The sequence below is a fragment of the Poecilia latipinna genome, unplaced genomic scaffold (genome assembly GCF_001443285.1).
Source record: "Poecilia latipinna isolate Pla-1442-1.1 unplaced genomic scaffold, P_latipinna-1.0 Scaffold205, whole genome shotgun sequence".
Taxonomy (NCBI): Eukaryota; Metazoa; Chordata; class Actinopteri; order Cyprinodontiformes; family Poeciliidae; genus Poecilia; species Poecilia latipinna.
In genome coordinates this window covers 317464-335973 of record NW_015112821.1, presented here as the reverse complement: position 1 = coordinate 335973, position 18510 = coordinate 317464, and the positions used below count along the sequence as shown (strand labels likewise).

Below are 18510 nucleotides of genomic sequence, written 5' to 3'. Positions count from 1 at the left end.
ATAGTTTTTTTTGGTGTCTGGAAAATAAACAATAAACAAATTTATTGTTTACACTTAAACAATAAATTTGTTTATTGTTTATTTTCCAGACACCAAAAAAAACTATTTCCAAACTATGGAAATAGTTTGGATTTCCTCCAAACTATATGATGCTAAGCAGATTTTTGCTGAAAAGCTTAGCACAGAAAACGGTTAGCAATGCTACTGATCTAAGTTCAGCCTTTGGTGCGACATAAACTTGTAAACATGATGATGAAGCTCCAGTTTGAGCTTTTTAAGAAATTTATTTCAACAAAGTCGTGACTCTGAAGGGAGATGAACCAAAGAGAACAGAGCTGCAGCTTTCATCACTTCTGCTGCCGCCATAGATAAATTTAATTCATAATGGTCTTAAATTTGAGTTGTTGTTTTTCAAGTTCTGTATTTCAGAATATTTCACTAAGCCCATAAAAAAACTTCATTTTACACTATAAAGACAACAAAATCTTACCAAGTATATTTGAACTGGTTTCTAGTGGAAATATTTTTGTAGGACAAAACTGACAAGATATAAGAGCTTGTTTCAAGAAAATAATTATTAACTGTTCCAAGATGAGACGGTAGAAGAAATAATGTGCTGTGGAAAAAGTACTTTCTTTTGAAATCAATCATAAAGAATGATTTACTTAAAACAAGCTCTTATATTTTGCCATATTTCTACCATAATAGGATGATTAAGTCTTCAGTTTGTGTTTTTTCTCAACCAGCTNCTTTNTTTGAAAGACAGTTTTGTTTACAGAGACTTTATAATTCATTTTATTTGTTTTTTTGTGTATTTATTTTATTTCAAATGTCTTCCATTTCCAGTGTTAAATGTTGACTAGAACTGAAAGTGTATTAATCCTTGAGAATCTGTTCATTATTAAGCCATTATTACTATTATATAAAATGGTGTCAAAACAACAACATTATCGTTTATTGTGATAACGTCTGCGACAGTTTATCACCCAGTGAATGTTGTTTTCTGTGTGATTTCCTGGTTCAGATGCTGCGGCTGCAGCAGAGCCAGCCCGGATCACCACTCTGCCTCCGCCGTGTTCGGCTCGTTGTCTGAATTGTTGGTTTAACTAACGGCTGACGTAATGCGATTCACGTTGCAGGATGCTCTACCTTGTGCGTTCATAGAGCCTGTTCTCATCTCCTCAGATGGCCCAGACGTTTGTGGAGATGTGAATGTGGCCTTTGTGTTCTTTCCGGTCGGCAGAGTCTGTTTGCAGAACCAATCTTCTGTTTTCTCCCCGCCTGTCTCGGCGTTGAACCGTGGACGCTGACCGAAGCGATTTAGTGGCTTTGGTTGAACAGCCAGTTCTTAGGAAGGTTTTCCGCTGTTTCATATTTTGTGAGTAATGGCTCTCGCTGGGGTTGGAAACGTGAGGCTCTCTAATAGATCAGTGTCATCTGGTCTTAAATGATGTATTGCTTTTTGTTTTTCTGTGCCTACTTCATGCCGTCATTCAAGTCCTTTATGGTTTCCTGTTTCTGTAAGTCTGGCAATCATTAGCATTAAAAATCGATGATTAGCCACCATAGCGGTGATGTAACCAGGGTGGAAACACCAGTCCAGACTTTCAACAACAAATATAAGGCTTGTGATTAACGTGTCTAAGGCCAAATTACATTTTTTATGAATTTGGCATATTTTAAGATGTTAATTTTAGAAAATGATTGATTTTTTTCAGTTTGATATTGTTTTGTTTTTATTTTAAACATTTAGACTTGGAGTCGACTTCTCCAATTTTTAAAATTATTTTTCAGAAATCTTTTTTTGTTTGTTTTTGCATGGTTATTCATTCTTTTAATTAAGTGCAACAGAAATCAAACTTCTGGGTGAATTGTTGACGAAACGCGCAGAAGAAGAACGTTGACGTCACACAGCAGCACTTTGTTTATGACAGACGCCGCCTCTGGATCCATTTTTAAATTGTTGCGCAACTGGAGTCGACATTTTTGTCACAAAATCAGAACAATATGAAGGAAGCTGAGCAGAAAAAGTGAACCTCCAGCCTGTTTGGATGTCAGAACTCAGTGTGATTGTGACCTGATGCGATTCTTTCATTATTAAAATTTTCAGTCGTTTACGTACCGATTTATCGTGTCTGACTTCTTCTGCTGCAGAATTACGATGCGGGTCTTACATATTGTAATCCTTTACACACTTTGGTAAAAGGCAGTGAAATTCAGTTGATTTTTGTATGAATGAACGAAACAATGAATCGGATTAATTGTGATTAATCAATTTTTGAAATAATTGTCACCTAATTAAGGAGCAGATTAATTGTTAACTGGGGAATACAAACTCAAAAAGGGCAATTTACTGAAAAAACAACATATTCAGAGAAGTAATTAAGTTAAAACTGAATAAAAAATTTATACATTTTGTATTTAAGATAATAAAAAAACTTCTTTGTTTTTCCCCAAACTCCTCAAGTGACATTTTCAGCTTCACTTGGTTCACATTATGTACGAAAAAATGCCTGCTAAGCACCTTTTCTATTAAATTATTTATTGGTTAATCCAAAAACCAATTAGACATGATAGCTACGTCTTTGTAGCATGGCTATAATTTCAGTAAGTTTTAGATTTATAAACGCACAATATATTCCATTTATAGTTTTTCCCCATTAATTACCGTTTTTATTCATTTAATTTTTTGTCATTCTGTTCGTTTTGGTGAACTAACTTTGGTTGGAACGGGCCAAGAAGGGCCCACAGAGCGTTCCTGCCATCCCTCAGCATTACCTTTCTGTCTGCACTGAAAGGCCTGTGAAATCAGCTGGAAGCGCCCAGAGGGCCTAGACAAAGGCCCAGGGTTGTTAGTTACATGCGCTTTGCAAAAGGTCTTGAAGGTGGCCTTGTTTGGCGGCGATACTCGGAGATCTGTTTCCAGTGTCCGAGGCGCTGTTGAGTTTCCTCCCCGCGGTTAATCCCTGCTGTTCAGGACCTTGGGAAACAACCGGGCCGCCTCGCAGATTCCCAGGAAAAACAAGACGTTCCAGAACAATCGCCAATTAAGACGGGGTTTCACATACTGTACCATTCAGCGGCTCCGTCTCCCTTTCTCTGCGCCTCAGGCTGGAATTAGCGCGGTCTCCCAGGTCCCGGCCCTGGCACTCGGGGAGAGTCGGGCTTTAGGGTGAACAGAGGCGCTGCTGGGAGGAGGCGGGGGTGTGTGTGTCCTTGGTAAACAGGGCTTTGTGGGATGTGACTGTCTGATCCCCGAGGGCCTCGCCTTTCATTCCTCCGCCAGTCTGATCCTACTCCACGGCAGCGGACGCAGGGACTGTGGCGTCAGATCGCTCTGGGGCCACCTTGGCCTCTTTGTCACCTCCAGGACGGCTGATGCTCCGTCCGGACACCGAACACATGCTTCCATTGTCTGAAGCACCGGGTTTAAAGCAGGGACGCTACTTATCGATTAATGAATAAATCTGACGTTGATTGATCTTAGAAACCTGAGTTTTCTCCTATTTCAAGAGGGTTGACCATCTGTCCATAACATTAGGAGTTTAACTCCTTCCCTTCTTTGGCTGAAAATCTTATCACGATAAAAGCATTTTAGTTTAGTCAATATCGATAATTATTGATTAGTTTTATTGTTTTAAATATCTGAAATGCAGCCAGACTGGTGGTGTGACCTTTCCTGTTTCATCTAGTTTTCACTCCACACTGTTATTATTTTCAAGAGGCAGAGTGGCGAAACCTTAAGCTGCTGCTGCGCCAGTTACTCAGTAGGTTGTTGCTAGGCAACAGAGGAGTGAGTGAGTTGGTTGATTCCAGCAACCTGCTTTGCTAGCTGTGAGCGGTTGAGTGGCTAAAGCCTTCGCTCTGCCTACATCTCCCAGAATGCTGTGCGGTTCTGGATCGGAGTCCAGTAAATATTCTATGTATTTAATATCCTATTGGACCTTTTATCTATTGACATGATCACAGGTCTTTGGCGATATATAGTGTTATTGATTATATGTAGGCAGATGGAAGATGCCAACTAGCTCTCTCGCTCTCCGGTTACCTAGCAACTCACTCATTCCTTGGTTGCCTAGCAACAACCTTTTGCGAGGCAGGCGCTGCAGCAGTTTAATGTTTCTCCACTGCTGCCTCATAACTGCTTGAAAACAAAAAAATACAACATCAGGGATTGAAAAATGTAGATAAAACAGGAAAGGTCACGACACCAAGCTGGCAGTATTTCAGAGATTTAGAACAAAAAAACTAATCAATAATTATTGATGTCGACTGATATGAAATGATTATTGCGATGCATTTAAAGGGAACAAACAGCTGGGAAAAAGAGGATGTTGTTGTTTGTCCAACCGAGAAAGCAGCTAGCTGGCATTGTGGTTTCTACCTCTGTTAGATAAAATAACTCCGCTTTCTCGTCCCAACTCCCTTCACCTCTTTCCAATTCCCAGCATCTTTCTCTCCTCCCTCCCTTTCTGTCCTCCTTTAATAAAGTCTTTAATCAGGCAGAGTTGGGCTCAAACCAGAAGATCCGTGTCTCCACTCATTAGTTTCCTCCCAGATGGATTCAAGAAGCCCATAATCAGCCCCTCCAGGATGTCACACCATTTTTTTTATTCTTTCACAATAAAATTACTGATTTTGTGAAACCCTTTTCAAAAAGTTGCAGTAAAAGTTGCTAATCTGTTTAAGTTTTATTTTTGGCATAACGTCGTTTTTGCTAGAAAGTTTAAGTTGCTTCTTGACAAAGTTGTACCTGAAGAATTGTAAATAAAAAAAAAAACAGTATGCATTATGAGAAATTTGGATATTTAAAACAATCAATGAAGTTGTGAGCCATAAAAAAATATTTTAAATAAAATTTCAAGAATAAACTGGAAATATGAGAATAAAGTGGAAATAATACAAGAATAAGATTAAAGTCATAATATTAGGAAAATAAATTTATAAGAATTACATCATTATGAAAAAAGTAAAAATATTACAAGAATAAAGTTGAAATAAGATAATAAAGATGAAATAACGTAAGAATAAAGTCATAATATCACAAGAATAGTCAAAATAATACGAGGATAAAGTCATGTTACCATAATAATGATATTAGTACCATAAAGTTTATTCTCACATTGACTTTATTGTCATTCGTGTTTCTTTGTAATTTTATCTTAATTTTTCTGAGTGGTTCTGAATCTCTGAGCTGAATTAAAAGCGGAGGATGAGGAACTTTTTAACCGTTTGCCCTCTTTTTACCCATCTGCCCTCCTTTTACCGGTTTGCCCTCCTTTTACCCATCTGCCCTCCTTTTACCCATCTGCCCTCCTTTTACCCATCTGCCTTCTTTTAGCCATCTGCCCTCCTTTTACCCATCTGCCCTCCTTTTACCCATCTGCCCTCCTTTTACCCGTTTGCCCTCCTTTTACCCGTTTGCCCTCCTTTTACCCGTCTGCCCTCCTTTTACCCGTCTGCCCTCCTTTTACCCGTCTGCCCTCCTTTTACCCATCTGCCCCATCCCCCCGTCCTGAACTACCTGCCGTCTCTTTCGGGTTTCTGCTCCTCGTCTCTCTGTGGAACGGAGGAATGTGTTCGCTGCGGATCGCCGGTCGCTGAGACGCGGGGCGAGTGCAGACAGGTTCGGGGCGTTCAGCGTGTGAATCACGGGTCAGATTAGACCACCGTTCCAGAAAAGACTTGCTCCGTCTCTTCCGCCCCGCTGATCTGCTTCTCCCTGTTGTTTTTACATGAATCCCTGGTTTAATTTGGACCCGATCGGTGTCGGTTATCAAATCCATGAGCTTCTGTGTGCTTTCGGCGCGGCGTTGAGCAGCGAACAGGCCGGGCCCCCTGCACCAAGTTGTGACCTGTTCTTCCTCTGCCCTCCGGCTCTTTGATGCTTTTGTCCCTGTTTACCCAGTACGACAGGGATGTGGGCCCTGCCCCACATGACGGGGGTAAATGGGGCTTTAAGTAGTTCCTACAGGCTGGAGGGTTGAAAAGAAAAACAAAGAGCAGGTGCTACCCGCCTGATAACTCCGATCTGTTTCCCTCCCCTGAGGGGATCCAGGCTTCGTGTTTATTTTCGCCTGTGTCATCACCAGGGATCCCATCGGGTTCCTGGATTTTAAGATCATTTCCTAGATGCAGGTTGGATTTTAGTGCCTGAAATCCTTTAAAAAAATGTTTTTCAAGGTTTGGAAAGGTTTGATATTCTGTAAAGACTCCTGAGAGAAAGTCAGGTGATTATGTTGTGCATAAAGGTGACCTCTTATGTTTTCTTAAATAGGTTAGGATAGATTTGTGGGCTAAAGAATTTCTTTTTTTTATTTTTTTATTTTTTTATTTTTTTACAAAATCATTCTTGGATGATGAGATTTGAATCTGCTCAACTCAAGCTCCTTTCAGAATGAGATGCTTTTGGGACTCCTGTCACTTTAAATCCAAATGAGCTGCTCCTTCCTGGCCACACCCCCAACTCAATGTTTACACTCTCCTGTAAAAATGGCTGCAAACAGATGAGTCATTATACAACCGTACATCTTTGAAAAGCATTAATAGAGGTTTCTGTGCATTCAACAAGAATACAGCACGTGTTTTTTGTTAAGGCAGCAACAAAACGTAGCCACTAAACGGCACATAAACCAGCTGGCCAAACATGCTGGTGCTCACGTTGGGTTGCTAGGTAACGGCCGGAACTCTGCTGTGGTTGCTAGGTAACGGTGCAGTGCCTGTTGATTTGTGATGTTGCATTCAGATGATTTTTGAAACGACTGATTTTCCAGACACCAAAAAGTATGATTGTTTTTCAAGTGCTTGGACTACTTTTAGAAGCAGGACAGACCCAAACGGAAGTACAAAACCGTGTAAAAATGTAACATTTTCATAATACTTGCATGTTTAATTTGACCAGGAAGATAATTTACCTCAACACAAGCTGATTTGTTCACTGTAATGAATATTTATCATTCCTCATAGCTCAACAAGTCCTTGATCTGTGTAATTTAAATAAAGGTGGTCTCATATTTTATATGTTAGTTTTTGCAATTGGGATATTTTTTGTTAACAGTAATAGCAGTAAGAAATGATGTCACATATTGAATTGAAACTGTCTTTAGTTTTGTTTTACCTCCAAAGGGAAGCGCTGGAAAAGTTTGAAAAGTAACCCTGCTTGAATTTACTGTGAAAAGCTCAGAGAATTGATGTAGACGAAGACTTTTTATTGTGATGAGGGTGAAATTATTCTGTTTTTTTTTTATAAAACAGTAGCTTTTATAATAAATAGAACCATGTCTGTTACTAAAAATGTGACTTTGCTGCATCCAAATCAACTTTAATCTAATTTATTAAACTTGGGTAAATACAGTAAAAATTTTAACAGAAAGTGACGCAACTAGATGCATTTAATACAGCAAACGTACAAAATCCTGTTTAAATTTTTGGATTTACCACTACTATAAAAATGACTACTTCATTTGATTGACTTTACTTTTATTTAATCTTTTTTTCATCTACTTTTGACTTGACGATTTTTAATGCACCAAGTAGTGAACTGTGTCATGGTAGGAGACAGGAGGCAGCTTGTCCACGTAATCTGTTATCTATCTCATGATGGTTGAACCTGACAGCAGCCATTTTGTTTATATTTCTCTTGCACATTGGTCAAGAGTGCCAATATACAGGTCTGTAAAAAAACTAAGAGCCACTAAAAACCTCCTGGTTCTTCCACCAAATGTTGATTTCTGAACTCCTGAGTTAAAACATTTGTATTGTTCTTGCTAAATGAATATGAACTTGTTTTCTTTGCATTATTTGAGGTCTGAAAGCATTGAATCTTTTCCGTTATTTTAACCATTTCTCATTTTCTGCAAATAAATACAAAATTTTCTGCTTGGCATTTTGGAGACATGTTATCAGCAGTTCATAGAATAAAAGAACGATGTTCATTTTACTCAAACATTTACCTATAAAATGTAAAATCAGAGAAACTGGTCATTTTAAGTGTCTCTTAATGTTCTCCAGAGCTGTCCTTTCCCTTTGTTGGTCTGGAAGTCGTGGCTCATCTAAGCTTTGCGCTATGCTTTCCTACCAAGATGGCGCGGGCACTTCCTGTTCAGACTTGTGAGAAATATGTTGGTTGTTGAGAATTACATTTCAAAATAAGAGCATCAACATAAATTACCCTGAGATTCAGAGATGCTTATAAGTAGAGATGGCTGAAAGTTGATACCTTGCATTAAGTAAACAAAAATCCGTTTTAGTTAGGAAACATTTGGCATTGAGACAGAAGATGGTGCATTTAACTTTTTTTAAACTTTTTAAAGCGGTCACCACACAGATCAGTTATTTCTGTTAATTTCTGTAAGATTTCTACTGCTGGAACGAACTAATCGGTGTGGAAACACCCACTGTGACTCCTCCCACCCCCACTTAACCACGCCCCCTAGTGTATATTGGCTCCGCCCACTTTGGAGTTTTTCAAACTTTGTCAGTGGCGAGGCTTTGCTAGCTACACTTTAACATATTAGCAGCATTTGGTTCGTCCTTTGGGTTCCTTTATTTAGAAGCCACTCCGAGTTTAGTCTACATATCTGCCCATTAATCGATATTGTACAGATTGTTTACAAAGCACTATTGTACAGACTGTACAGATTATTAATTTTCACTGTTCATTCTGTACAGAATCTTACATCTTACATTTTATATTTTATGCATTTCTTATTTTTATTTTATTTTTCATATTGTAATTTGATCTGTGTGTATGTGTATGCTGCAACTGCACAGTAATTTCCTGGTTGGGATGAATAAAGTACTTCTATTCTATTCTATTGAGAGGAAGCGTGGGTTTCTGTCGCCTTCAGAGGGGTCGGTGTCATGGTGTCCGTCTCCACTGAGCAGGACGCTTCATGGTGGCGGATGTCACAGGAAAAAGCCAAACAGATAAGAACCAGGAATGATGCCCCTTTGTTTCCTCGTTGCGGCAGATCGACAGGCCCGATAAGGCAGCTGCGTGTGTTTACACAAGGGCATCCATTTGGAAGTTCACGGCCCAACGGATGTACGAGCCGAGATGAGAGTAGAAATAAGAGAGACGGATACAGAATCATCTCCGGTGTCTTACTGTACCTTGTGCCAAAGTGCCCATGCTTGGCAGTGCATTGTTCCAGCACTGTTGTTATCATTGTAATTATATATCATTATTCCGGCAGAGGCAGGATTTTCCAGCGCTGACATGGGGGCAGCGTGCAGGGCTTGTTGCGACCTGTGAGATGGAGAAACGCCAGCCTCTGTCTGATGTGGGTTGATGTGCCTGACTGAGCATGCTCACATTTAAACCTCAGCTGGAAATGCAAAGAATATACATCCTGAGGTGTGACTCTGAGCCCCAGCATCAAATTTCCAGATACTTAGTCAATAATGATAGGTTTCAGTGTGCGAGAGGGGGTTGCGTTTCCATTTTGATCAGCTCTTTTGTCTCTTTTTCAGTAAAATGTTCTGCACTGCTTGGAGATGCAACAGCTGGAATTTTGCACTTTATTTCCCAACTGTTGGACTTTTTGTAAAGCTCTTGCTTCCCGACACTAATTTTGAGAGATTATCTTTAAGAGCTGCGATAAAACATTCAAAGCAGTGGTGGTTTTCTAGCTTTGCTAGAGTAAGCCGTCTGTCTTTGTTGTTGAAAGAGGGTGATGTCACACCATGTGTAAGACAGAGCAGTCACTGTAAAACTCTGCTTTACTCTTTAAAAACAGAGAAATTACATTTTAATACAATTATTAGCTTCCTGTGGTTAGCACAGGTAGCATCAGAGAGCATATTTTGTTTTTTGTGAAGCTTTTGCCTCCTGATACTAATTTTCAGATTTCTCTTTAAGACCCATAATTTAAGAGGATAATCTAACATTAAAACTAGCAGTAGTTTTCTATCTTCCATGTCATTATTTTTTTATTGAAATAAAGTCTAATGTCACGCTAGTGACATTAGACTATAAAACGCTGACAAAATGATCATGAGAGACAAAATGATCATGGAGTTGTCATTTTAACCCCTTCTTTAGCTTCTTGGGGTTAAAACGTTAGCACGGTGCTACCTGTGCTAACTCAGTTTTGGACGTATTGTGGGAGTTCAATCACCAGCAAATTTTGTAGGTCATTTCCCAAGATTATTTTTAAGAGCCGTAATATAAAAGGATAAAATAACGTGAAAACTAGCCATAGTTTTCTAGCCTTGCTGAAGTGGACTTTTTTTTTTTTTTTACATTTAGACTTTTTTTTTTATTGAAAGGCTAACGTCAAACCCTGGATAGAATAAACAGTCACTAAACCTGTTTACTCTCTTAAAACCAAGAAGAATGGTCATGGAGTTGACATTTTAACCCCCTGCTTAGCTTGTTGGGGTTAGCACAGTTAGCATCTTTAGCTTCTATGGGTTAACACTGCTAACATAAATTTTGTAGCTCATTTCCCATGTATGGTTTTTGTAAAACTTTTGCCTCCAGATTCTAGTTTTGACAAATTTAGATTTCTATTTGAGTCATTTACACGAGGATAAACCAACATTCAAACTAGCAGTAGTTTATTAACCTTCCTGGAGTAGGTGGTCGTTTTCATGTTGAAAGAAAGGATGATGTCACTCCATGTGTAAGAAATAGTCTCTCTAAAACACTGTTTTACTCTTTAAAAACCAAGAGATTATCAGGGAGTTGACATTTTTACACCATTGTTAGCTTATTGGGGTTAAAACAGCACAGATAGCATCACTAAGCAAATGTTTCATAGCTGATTTTCTCACTTATGGTTTTTTTTAAAGCTTTTTCCTCCTGATACTGACTTTGACAGATTTTCTTTAAGAGCCACAACATAAGTGGATACAACATTAGCATTTGTTGTTGTTGAAAGTATGACAACACCCTATGTTTTAGTACAAACAGTCGCTGTAGCGACTGTTTTTATAGAGAAATTACATTTTAATGCCATTTTAGCTTCTTTAGGTCAGCACAGACTGATTAGTTTTTTAGTTTTAAGCAGTTATGAAGGACAGTGGCAAAACTTTAAACTGCTCCTGCACAAGTTACTCAACAAGTTGTTGCTAGGCAACCAGAGAGTGAGAGAGTTGCTAGGTAACGAAAGAGTGAGCGAGTGAGTGAGCGAGCGAGCTCCCCCAGCCTTTCTTAGCTCACTCTGAGAGGTTGATCAGCTAAAGTCTTTCCTCTGCCTTCATCCCCCAGAATGCTGTGTGGTTTAGTGAATGTTTCATATATTGAATGTTCTATTATCTGCTGATATTGTGATATTTTATTGATTTATTGTCCAGCCCTTCAGTTAGTGTTGATAATTGGCAGGTTTTGCTCACCAGTCTGTGTGTTAAAATGTGGAGAAAAGGCTGGTTTGTGATTGAAACAGTAAGAAGCGAGGGTGACCCGGGGTCACCAGACACCCGCTGGTTTGTCCTTTCCCTCTGCTCTTCCTTGACCTCTGACCCCGGAGTGAGAAGGGGGCGTGAGCCAGGAGCTGGAAGAGTTTATTATTTCCTGCCTCCTCTCACCTCCTCCTCCTCTTCTCTGTCAGGTTTCCGATGAAGAGACAGAGTCGGGTGACATCAATAAGGCCGGAGTTTTGACATTTAAACTAATTTGCATTAGAATTAAACTGTGCAGTTTAAACAGCTTGACATGCTGAATCTGCTGTTTATAGCAGGACAAGTTGGCAAATTTTGAAGGATTTTCAAAAAACACAAAATCTTATCAAGTATTTTTCATCTAGTTTGTTGTGCAAATATCTTTGTACACTTGAAATAAGACAAAACTGACTCATAAGTAACTTTCAGCAAGATATACGAGCTGTTTTAAGTCAATACTTTCTTAATATAGGTGAAAAAGTTCTAGTTCTGTTTTCAGATTATTTCACTTATAGCATGGGGAAAATAATCTGACTTTGGAACTAAAAGTTATTCATCAATATTATGAATTATTGACCTAAACCAACTCCTATATTTTGCTACAAATTAATTTTGTCTTATTTCAAGTGTACTAAGGTATTTGCTCTAGAAACTGGACTAAAAATACTTTTGGGTTTTTGCAGTGTGCCTACTCTACCAAGCTGCGTTGGCTTTATTCACTGCAAAAAGACAAAATCTTACCAAGTAGTTTTGCTCTACTTTATAGTGCAAATATCTTAGTACACTTGAAATAAGACAAAACGAACTTATAATTCACTTTCAGTGAGATTTAGGAGCTTGTTTCAATTTAATTCTATAATCCTAGTTACATTAGCAGATAATTTCACTAAAATAAAGACATTTTTCCCATGTTTAAGAGAAAAACGACTTTTGTGTACTAAGATATCCACACTAGACAGTAGACTAAAAATACTGGGTAGTAATTTGTTTTTGCAGTGTACTTTCTCTCCCAAGTTGTGTTGGCTTTATTCACTGCAAAAACTCAAAATCTTACCAATTAGTTTTGATTTAGTTTCCAGTACAAATATCTTATTACATATGAAATAAGAAAAATCTAACTTATCAGTAAGAAAAATCAGTAAGATGGATAGAAGCTTGATTCAATGTAAATAATTCCTTTATATTTATTTTTTTAAAATATTAGCTACATTGTCAGATTATTTAATGAAAAAATAAATGTGTTCAATGTCAAAAGTGAAATTTTCTGTGATTTTCATAAATATTAAGGAATTAAAACAAGCTCCCATGTCTTTCTACATTAGTTTAGACTTATTTAAAGTGTATTAAGATATTTGCACCAAACACACTTGGTAATATTTTTGTGTTCTGTTCTCTATATTTGCTTTAAATTCCTACGCATCAGTTGAGTTTTCCTCTGTCGGAACTGAAAATGAGCTCCTGCTCTCCGACGGGAGGCCAAGCAAACTGACCTGACTGATTGTCAGGTGTTTGAAACAACATCTCAGCCTGAAGAATGAGGGTTAGAAACCTGCTCACCTCCTGCCTTCCCAACCAGGCGCCGCGCTTTTCCCCTCTGCCCCCTCAGCCCCGAACGCCGGTGGCTGCGAGCCGCCGGAGCGCCAGCGTGAATGTCACAGCTGGGCGGCCATTGTCTGAGCCGCCTGAGGCTCCGGGCCCGGTTACCAACCAGGAGCAGGGGATCAAAGCCAGGAGGAGGAGGAGGTGGAGGAGGAGCTTTCAGAGGGTTTGAGTTGAAAAGATGGAGGAATGCTCCTAATTACTCCTCTCGTCCTCTGGCTCTTCTGCTGGTGAGGAGAAACTCGGTGGGACAACAGGGGATATTAGAAGTGAGGGAGACTTTTTATGTCATCACTTATCATTTATATTAACATTTATTTTCACTCATTGACCTTCAACCCAACTCAGACGTGACTTTACTTAATAAAAACTGTTTTTTGTCTGTGTAATTTTACTGATGTTCCTCGCTTTGTTTCTGCTGTTAAACCGATTTATAAATAAAGCTGATGATGATTTATTGTTGAACATTTCTTACAAGACTTTTGATTTACTGTATTCTTTTTATTGTAACGAATTTGACTTATTGATGTTAAATAAAAAAAACAAAACTGACAGAGTTGTATCCTCACAACCTCTAGAAAAGTTGGTGGAATCAGCTGACTCACTCACTCACTCACTCACTCACTCACTCACTCACTCACTCTTTGGTTACCTAGCAACCCACCCATTCTTTGGTTGCCTGGCAACAACCTGTTGAGTAACTTACAGCAGCAGTTTAAGGTTTCCCCTCTGTTCCTTATAACTGATTAAAAATAAAAAACAACAGCATGGAGTGAAAACCTTGGATAGAACAGGAAATGTCGCCCCCGTCCAGCAGTATTTCAGATATTTAAAACGAAAAACTAATCAGTAATTATAATATATCGACTGATATGAAACCCTCGTATCGTGATACTTTTTCAGCCTTATCGTCCAGGCTAAACTGACATTTGGATTGGAAATATTATTTTTGGTTTTACCGTGATATCACTAAATTCAACAATATGATTAAATGCAGTTTCTGTGTGCAGCTTAATGTAATAAATCACATTTTTAATTTAGCGGCGTCCAGATTAAGCCTGTTAAAATGGGAATGTTTTACAAGAACAAGAATAAAAACTGTAATAAAATCAGTTTTCCAGCCATAAAGTCGCACCTTTTTTCTGCTTTTTAAATTTATTTAGTGTGTCTGGTTTTCTCTGTGTTTGTTTCAGGTTTTCTAAGCGGGAGAGGACGCGCGCTCCAGGCAACACGGCCGCTGGCTGGGGTCAAAGGCCGCCATGGACAGTGGCCTAAGGGTCCTCCTGTCCACTGTGCTGTGGCTCAGCCAGATTATCAGCTGCTCAAGTAAGTTCCAACTATTCTTCCCTTAAATCAGTGTTTCTCATCTCCGGTCCTCAGGCCTCCCTGCCGTGCATGTTTTAGGTGTTTCACACCTGAATTGTATCTCTGGGTGATTAACAGGCTTCTGCAGTACTTTATGGTCATACAATCATTTGAATCAGCTGTTCTGGAATAGAGGCTCATCTAAAACATGCAGAGCGGGGGGGCCTGAGGACCAGAGTTGAGAAACACTGCCGTAAATTAATCAAAACTGAAAATTCCCACTGTTTTTGTTCTTTAAATGCATCAGTGACAACCTGGCTTTTTAACTTACTTAACTTACTTTTATGGTATTTTTATAAAAACATCTGAATTATTAAGAGAAAAATAAATCCCTTTTTTTTAGTTCTATCTTCTCTAATAAACATTTTTTATGAAATCTATAAATCCTTTAAGATCCTAAAATAAAATAAAAAACAGCTTTAGACAAGAAAAACGGACAATATCCAAATATTCAGTTTTTTTTTCAATATTATGTTGGCCAAATTTTGATTTGACCGATCAAAATCATTTCAGGGACCATAAATGGCCCATGGGCCACACTTTGGACACCCCTGATCTAAAGCTTAAAATGCAAAAATAAAAAGTGGAAAATAGAAACCAGAACAGGCAGAAAACAATCAGATTATTGTCGATCGATTGTCGATTAATTGGATTTTTAAAAATTGTTTTGTTCCAGAGATTTTTTTTATTTAACCACTTAAGCCTTTTTTTAATGCAGCATTAGAAATACATAAAAATATAAGCAAGGTATTTCATTCCTTTTTTTAAAATGAGAAACTAAATGTTTTATTGCCTAAAATGGAATAGCAGCATTTCTTTAGAGAACATTTTGATCATCTGCAGCTAAGAAAAATATTTACAATATGTGAAAAGCTCAGCAGTTTCTGCTTGACTTCATACAGCGTGGAACAGATCTGTATATTAACTGATTAATAATTGGATATGCTTAACACGAGGTGTTTATTTTTACAGAATTTGAACCAGGTGAAGTTAAAGTTATTCAACTTGAGGAGTTCTGGGTAGAAATGATTTACAGACAAAGATGTTTTTTAATCTTAAATGCTAATTTTTATATTTTTAGGACAGTTCTGGCTTAATTACTGCTTTGAATATGTTGTCCTTTCAACAAATAGCCTCTTTTTGAGTCTTTATACTGCAATTAACAATTAATCAATTACTAAATGAGTTGACGGTTATTTTAATAATTGATTAATCACGATTAATCAATAATTTTAATATTTTTGGTCTAGTTTCTAGTCCAAATATCTTAGTACATTTGAAACAAGAGAAACTAATGTAGTAGCTTTTCAACAGGAAACCTGAGCTTGTTTTAAGTTTTAAGTTGACTTAATATTGATGAAAAAGTGCTTATAAATTTTTTTTCACTACCATCAGTTTTTAAACGGTGACATTTAATGTACCACTGCTAACTGGTGTTTGCTGCTTTTTTGTGGCACATTTGGATTTTTTTTTTTTACTTTGCAGGACTAATTTAAAAACCAAATGAACTGTTAATCATCTCTAAATTGTTCCAGTTCTTAGTATTCGTAAGGAAAAGCATGTTGCCGAGTGTCGGAGCCTCCCAGTGTTGATGTTATTAGTGAGAAATCCCAGTCTGCATGTCGTAATGCGGTGCAATCAGATGATTCACGTTTCTGGACCCGTTTCTCCTGTCATGTTTTCTCTCCAGCTCAGTATCCGTCTCTCCGCTCTGAGCCAACCTCTGTGGTCCAGAGTCCAGGTTCTGCGGTCCATCTGCAGTGCTCAGCGAGCCCTCCGTCGGCGGCGGTTTCCTGGCGCTTCCGAGGCCGTCCCCTGGACCGGGACGCGCTGCCTGGGGTGGAGCTTGGCCGCGGCTCCCTGGTCATCTCCAGCCTCACGCCCGACTATGCCGGCGTCTATCAGTGTGTGGCGCGCTCGGGCCGCGGGCCGGCCGTCGCCAGCCGCCTCGCCCGGGTGGCTCTAGCAGGTACGGATTAGAGCTGGGCGGTAAACCGATTTTATTGTTTGAAAATGGGACCTGTTGTACATAATTCACATTTTATATGTTTTTGTTCTTTAGCTGCTTTTAAAAACAGCCAAAGCTCTTAAAAAAAACACACACAGCCAGTTTTTGGTGTCTCGAAAAGGAGCAGTTTCAAAATCGTCCCGATTAAGACACATTCAAGGGGCGTTGCTCCGTTACCTAGCAACCTCAGCTGAACCCACCCCGTCACCTAGCAATGCAAGCAAAGCTCCAGTACGTTTGGTCAGCTGGTTGTATGCCCTGTACAATGGCTGCTGGAAAAGAGAACAACAGTGTTTTGTTGTTGACTTGCCATTCAGAAACCACTTGTTGCATTCTTGTTGGTTGTGTAGGAGGCTCTACTAATGCTTTTAAAAGATGTACAGTTGTATAATTGCACATCTGTTTGCAGTTATTTTCATGTGTGAGAGTAAACACTGAGTTGGGGACGTGGCCAGCAGCAGCTAATTTTGATTTAAAGTGACAGAAACCCTAAAACAACTCAATCTGAAAGGAGTCCAAAACTGATCAGACAAAAAACTTTTTATTTAAGAATGATTTTGTGCAAAAAATATAATGAACATATTTTTTTATAACACCTTAGACTTATGCCAACCCATTCATTGTCTTTAGTCAGAAGCTTCTTCAATACAGACTGCTACAGGAGATTTTTCCTGCTTTGCCATTTACTTTAATTCTTTGAAGACTTCTGAGTTAATGACATCTGGGACTGTCGCAGTAACACATTTTCTGGACAATAAATTGCCCCAGAAGTTATTTTAATAAACATTAATATTGTTGTTTTGAAATCATTTTTAAGTAATATAATGGTAATAGTGCAAGAACACAGTTTCAAAGATCAATAAACTTTAAATTCTAACACTGCAACTGGAAGACATTTTACATATCCAAAAATAAATAAACTGAACAGAAAATGAATCATGAAGTCTGTAAACAAAATTATCCTTCAAAAAAAAAAGCACTTGAATGAAGACTTTAGTCATCCAACCTTTGGTAGAAAGAGAGAGTTTATTGAGCTTGTTTTAATTTTATTTTAATTTATTTACTACTTATTGTGACCCGCCTAACCACAGCATTTAGTTTCTCTTTAGGATCAATAAAGTATTTTTGTATTTCTGAATTTTTAAGAAAGCAGAGTGCTGGACTCGGCTTGGGTTGCTAGGCGATGGGTGGAGTTCCGCTGGGGTTGCTAAGTAACGGTGCCGATTTGTGACGTTACATTCGGGATATTTTTTCAACGGCTCACTCTCCAGGCACCAGAAAACATGAACTTACTGCCAAAAAACAGCTGGGTGTTTCTTTTTCCTCTTTTGTTAAGTGTTTGGGCTGATTTTAGACCCAAATGGAGGAATAAAAAGACGCTATGTATCGCTACGTATCGCCACGGATCATAATCTGCACACTTCACTTCAAAGAGCGTTGAAGAAAGAGAGGGAGCATCCTTGAGTAAAGGAAGTCCATTTATGCGTTTCGAACAAGTAGAAAGGAAGCGTAGCCTCGGCTGCCGGCCGCTGAGTGGCGGACGGGAAGGAAGCAGTTGGAGTTTTAGTCAGGCAGCCGTCCAGATGCCTCTTGTCTGCTATCCTTAATGAGCCTTGGGCTTTCCTGTGTGGAAGCGTGTTATGCTCCTGCTGGGACGCTGCTTTCTCTTGGCCTCCACGTTAAGTGCTTGACCCCGATCGGAAGCCGTATCAGGCACGAACCGAATCCCTCTCTGCAACAATAAACAAACCCGGCGATCCAACACAAACAGCTTCACTTCAAGTAGCGCCGTGGCTCAGTGGGTGTTTTTCTCTCCGTTTCATGCAGAAATATCAGAATATGAAGCCGGGCGACGGCGAGCGGTGTCGGCGCAGGAAGGCGGCACGGCGGTCATAGAGTGTCCGCTGCCGCGCAGCGCTCCGCCGGCTCGGCCCAAACTGAGAGTCAGAGGCGACTGGATCGAAGAGTCAAGAGGTTTGTTTGAAGCTACGTAAACACGGGACATTTTAACGTTAATAATGATTTATTTCATGGAGAGCCAGACCTCTCACTGCAAAACAAATGTGTTCCAGTTCATATCAGGGTCATAAAAGTTTGAGTTTTTGATTATATCTTAGTTTCATTTTGTTATGACTTTTTGTTTGATTAATTTA

General features: G+C 39.0%; 1 protein-coding gene across 2 annotated transcripts in view; it reads left to right on the top strand.

Moving 5' to 3' along the window:
• Nucleotides 1-18510, top strand: part of cdon (cell adhesion associated, oncogene regulated) — a 57569-nt gene that overhangs the window by 14867 nt on the left and 24192 nt on the right. The window contains exons 2-4 of one of the 2 annotated variants that reach the window (XM_015031398.1): nucleotides 14178-14310; nucleotides 16040-16318; nucleotides 18185-18331. In XM_015031398.1, the coding sequence (XP_014886884.1) occupies nucleotides 14244-14310; nucleotides 16040-16318; nucleotides 18185-18331 (493 nt within the window). In that variant the 5' untranslated portion in view covers nucleotides 14178-14243. Of the gene's footprint in view, nucleotides 1-14177; nucleotides 14311-16039; nucleotides 16319-18184; nucleotides 18332-18510 lie in introns of those variants that run through there. The other variant, XM_015031399.1, reaches the window with a different exon arrangement.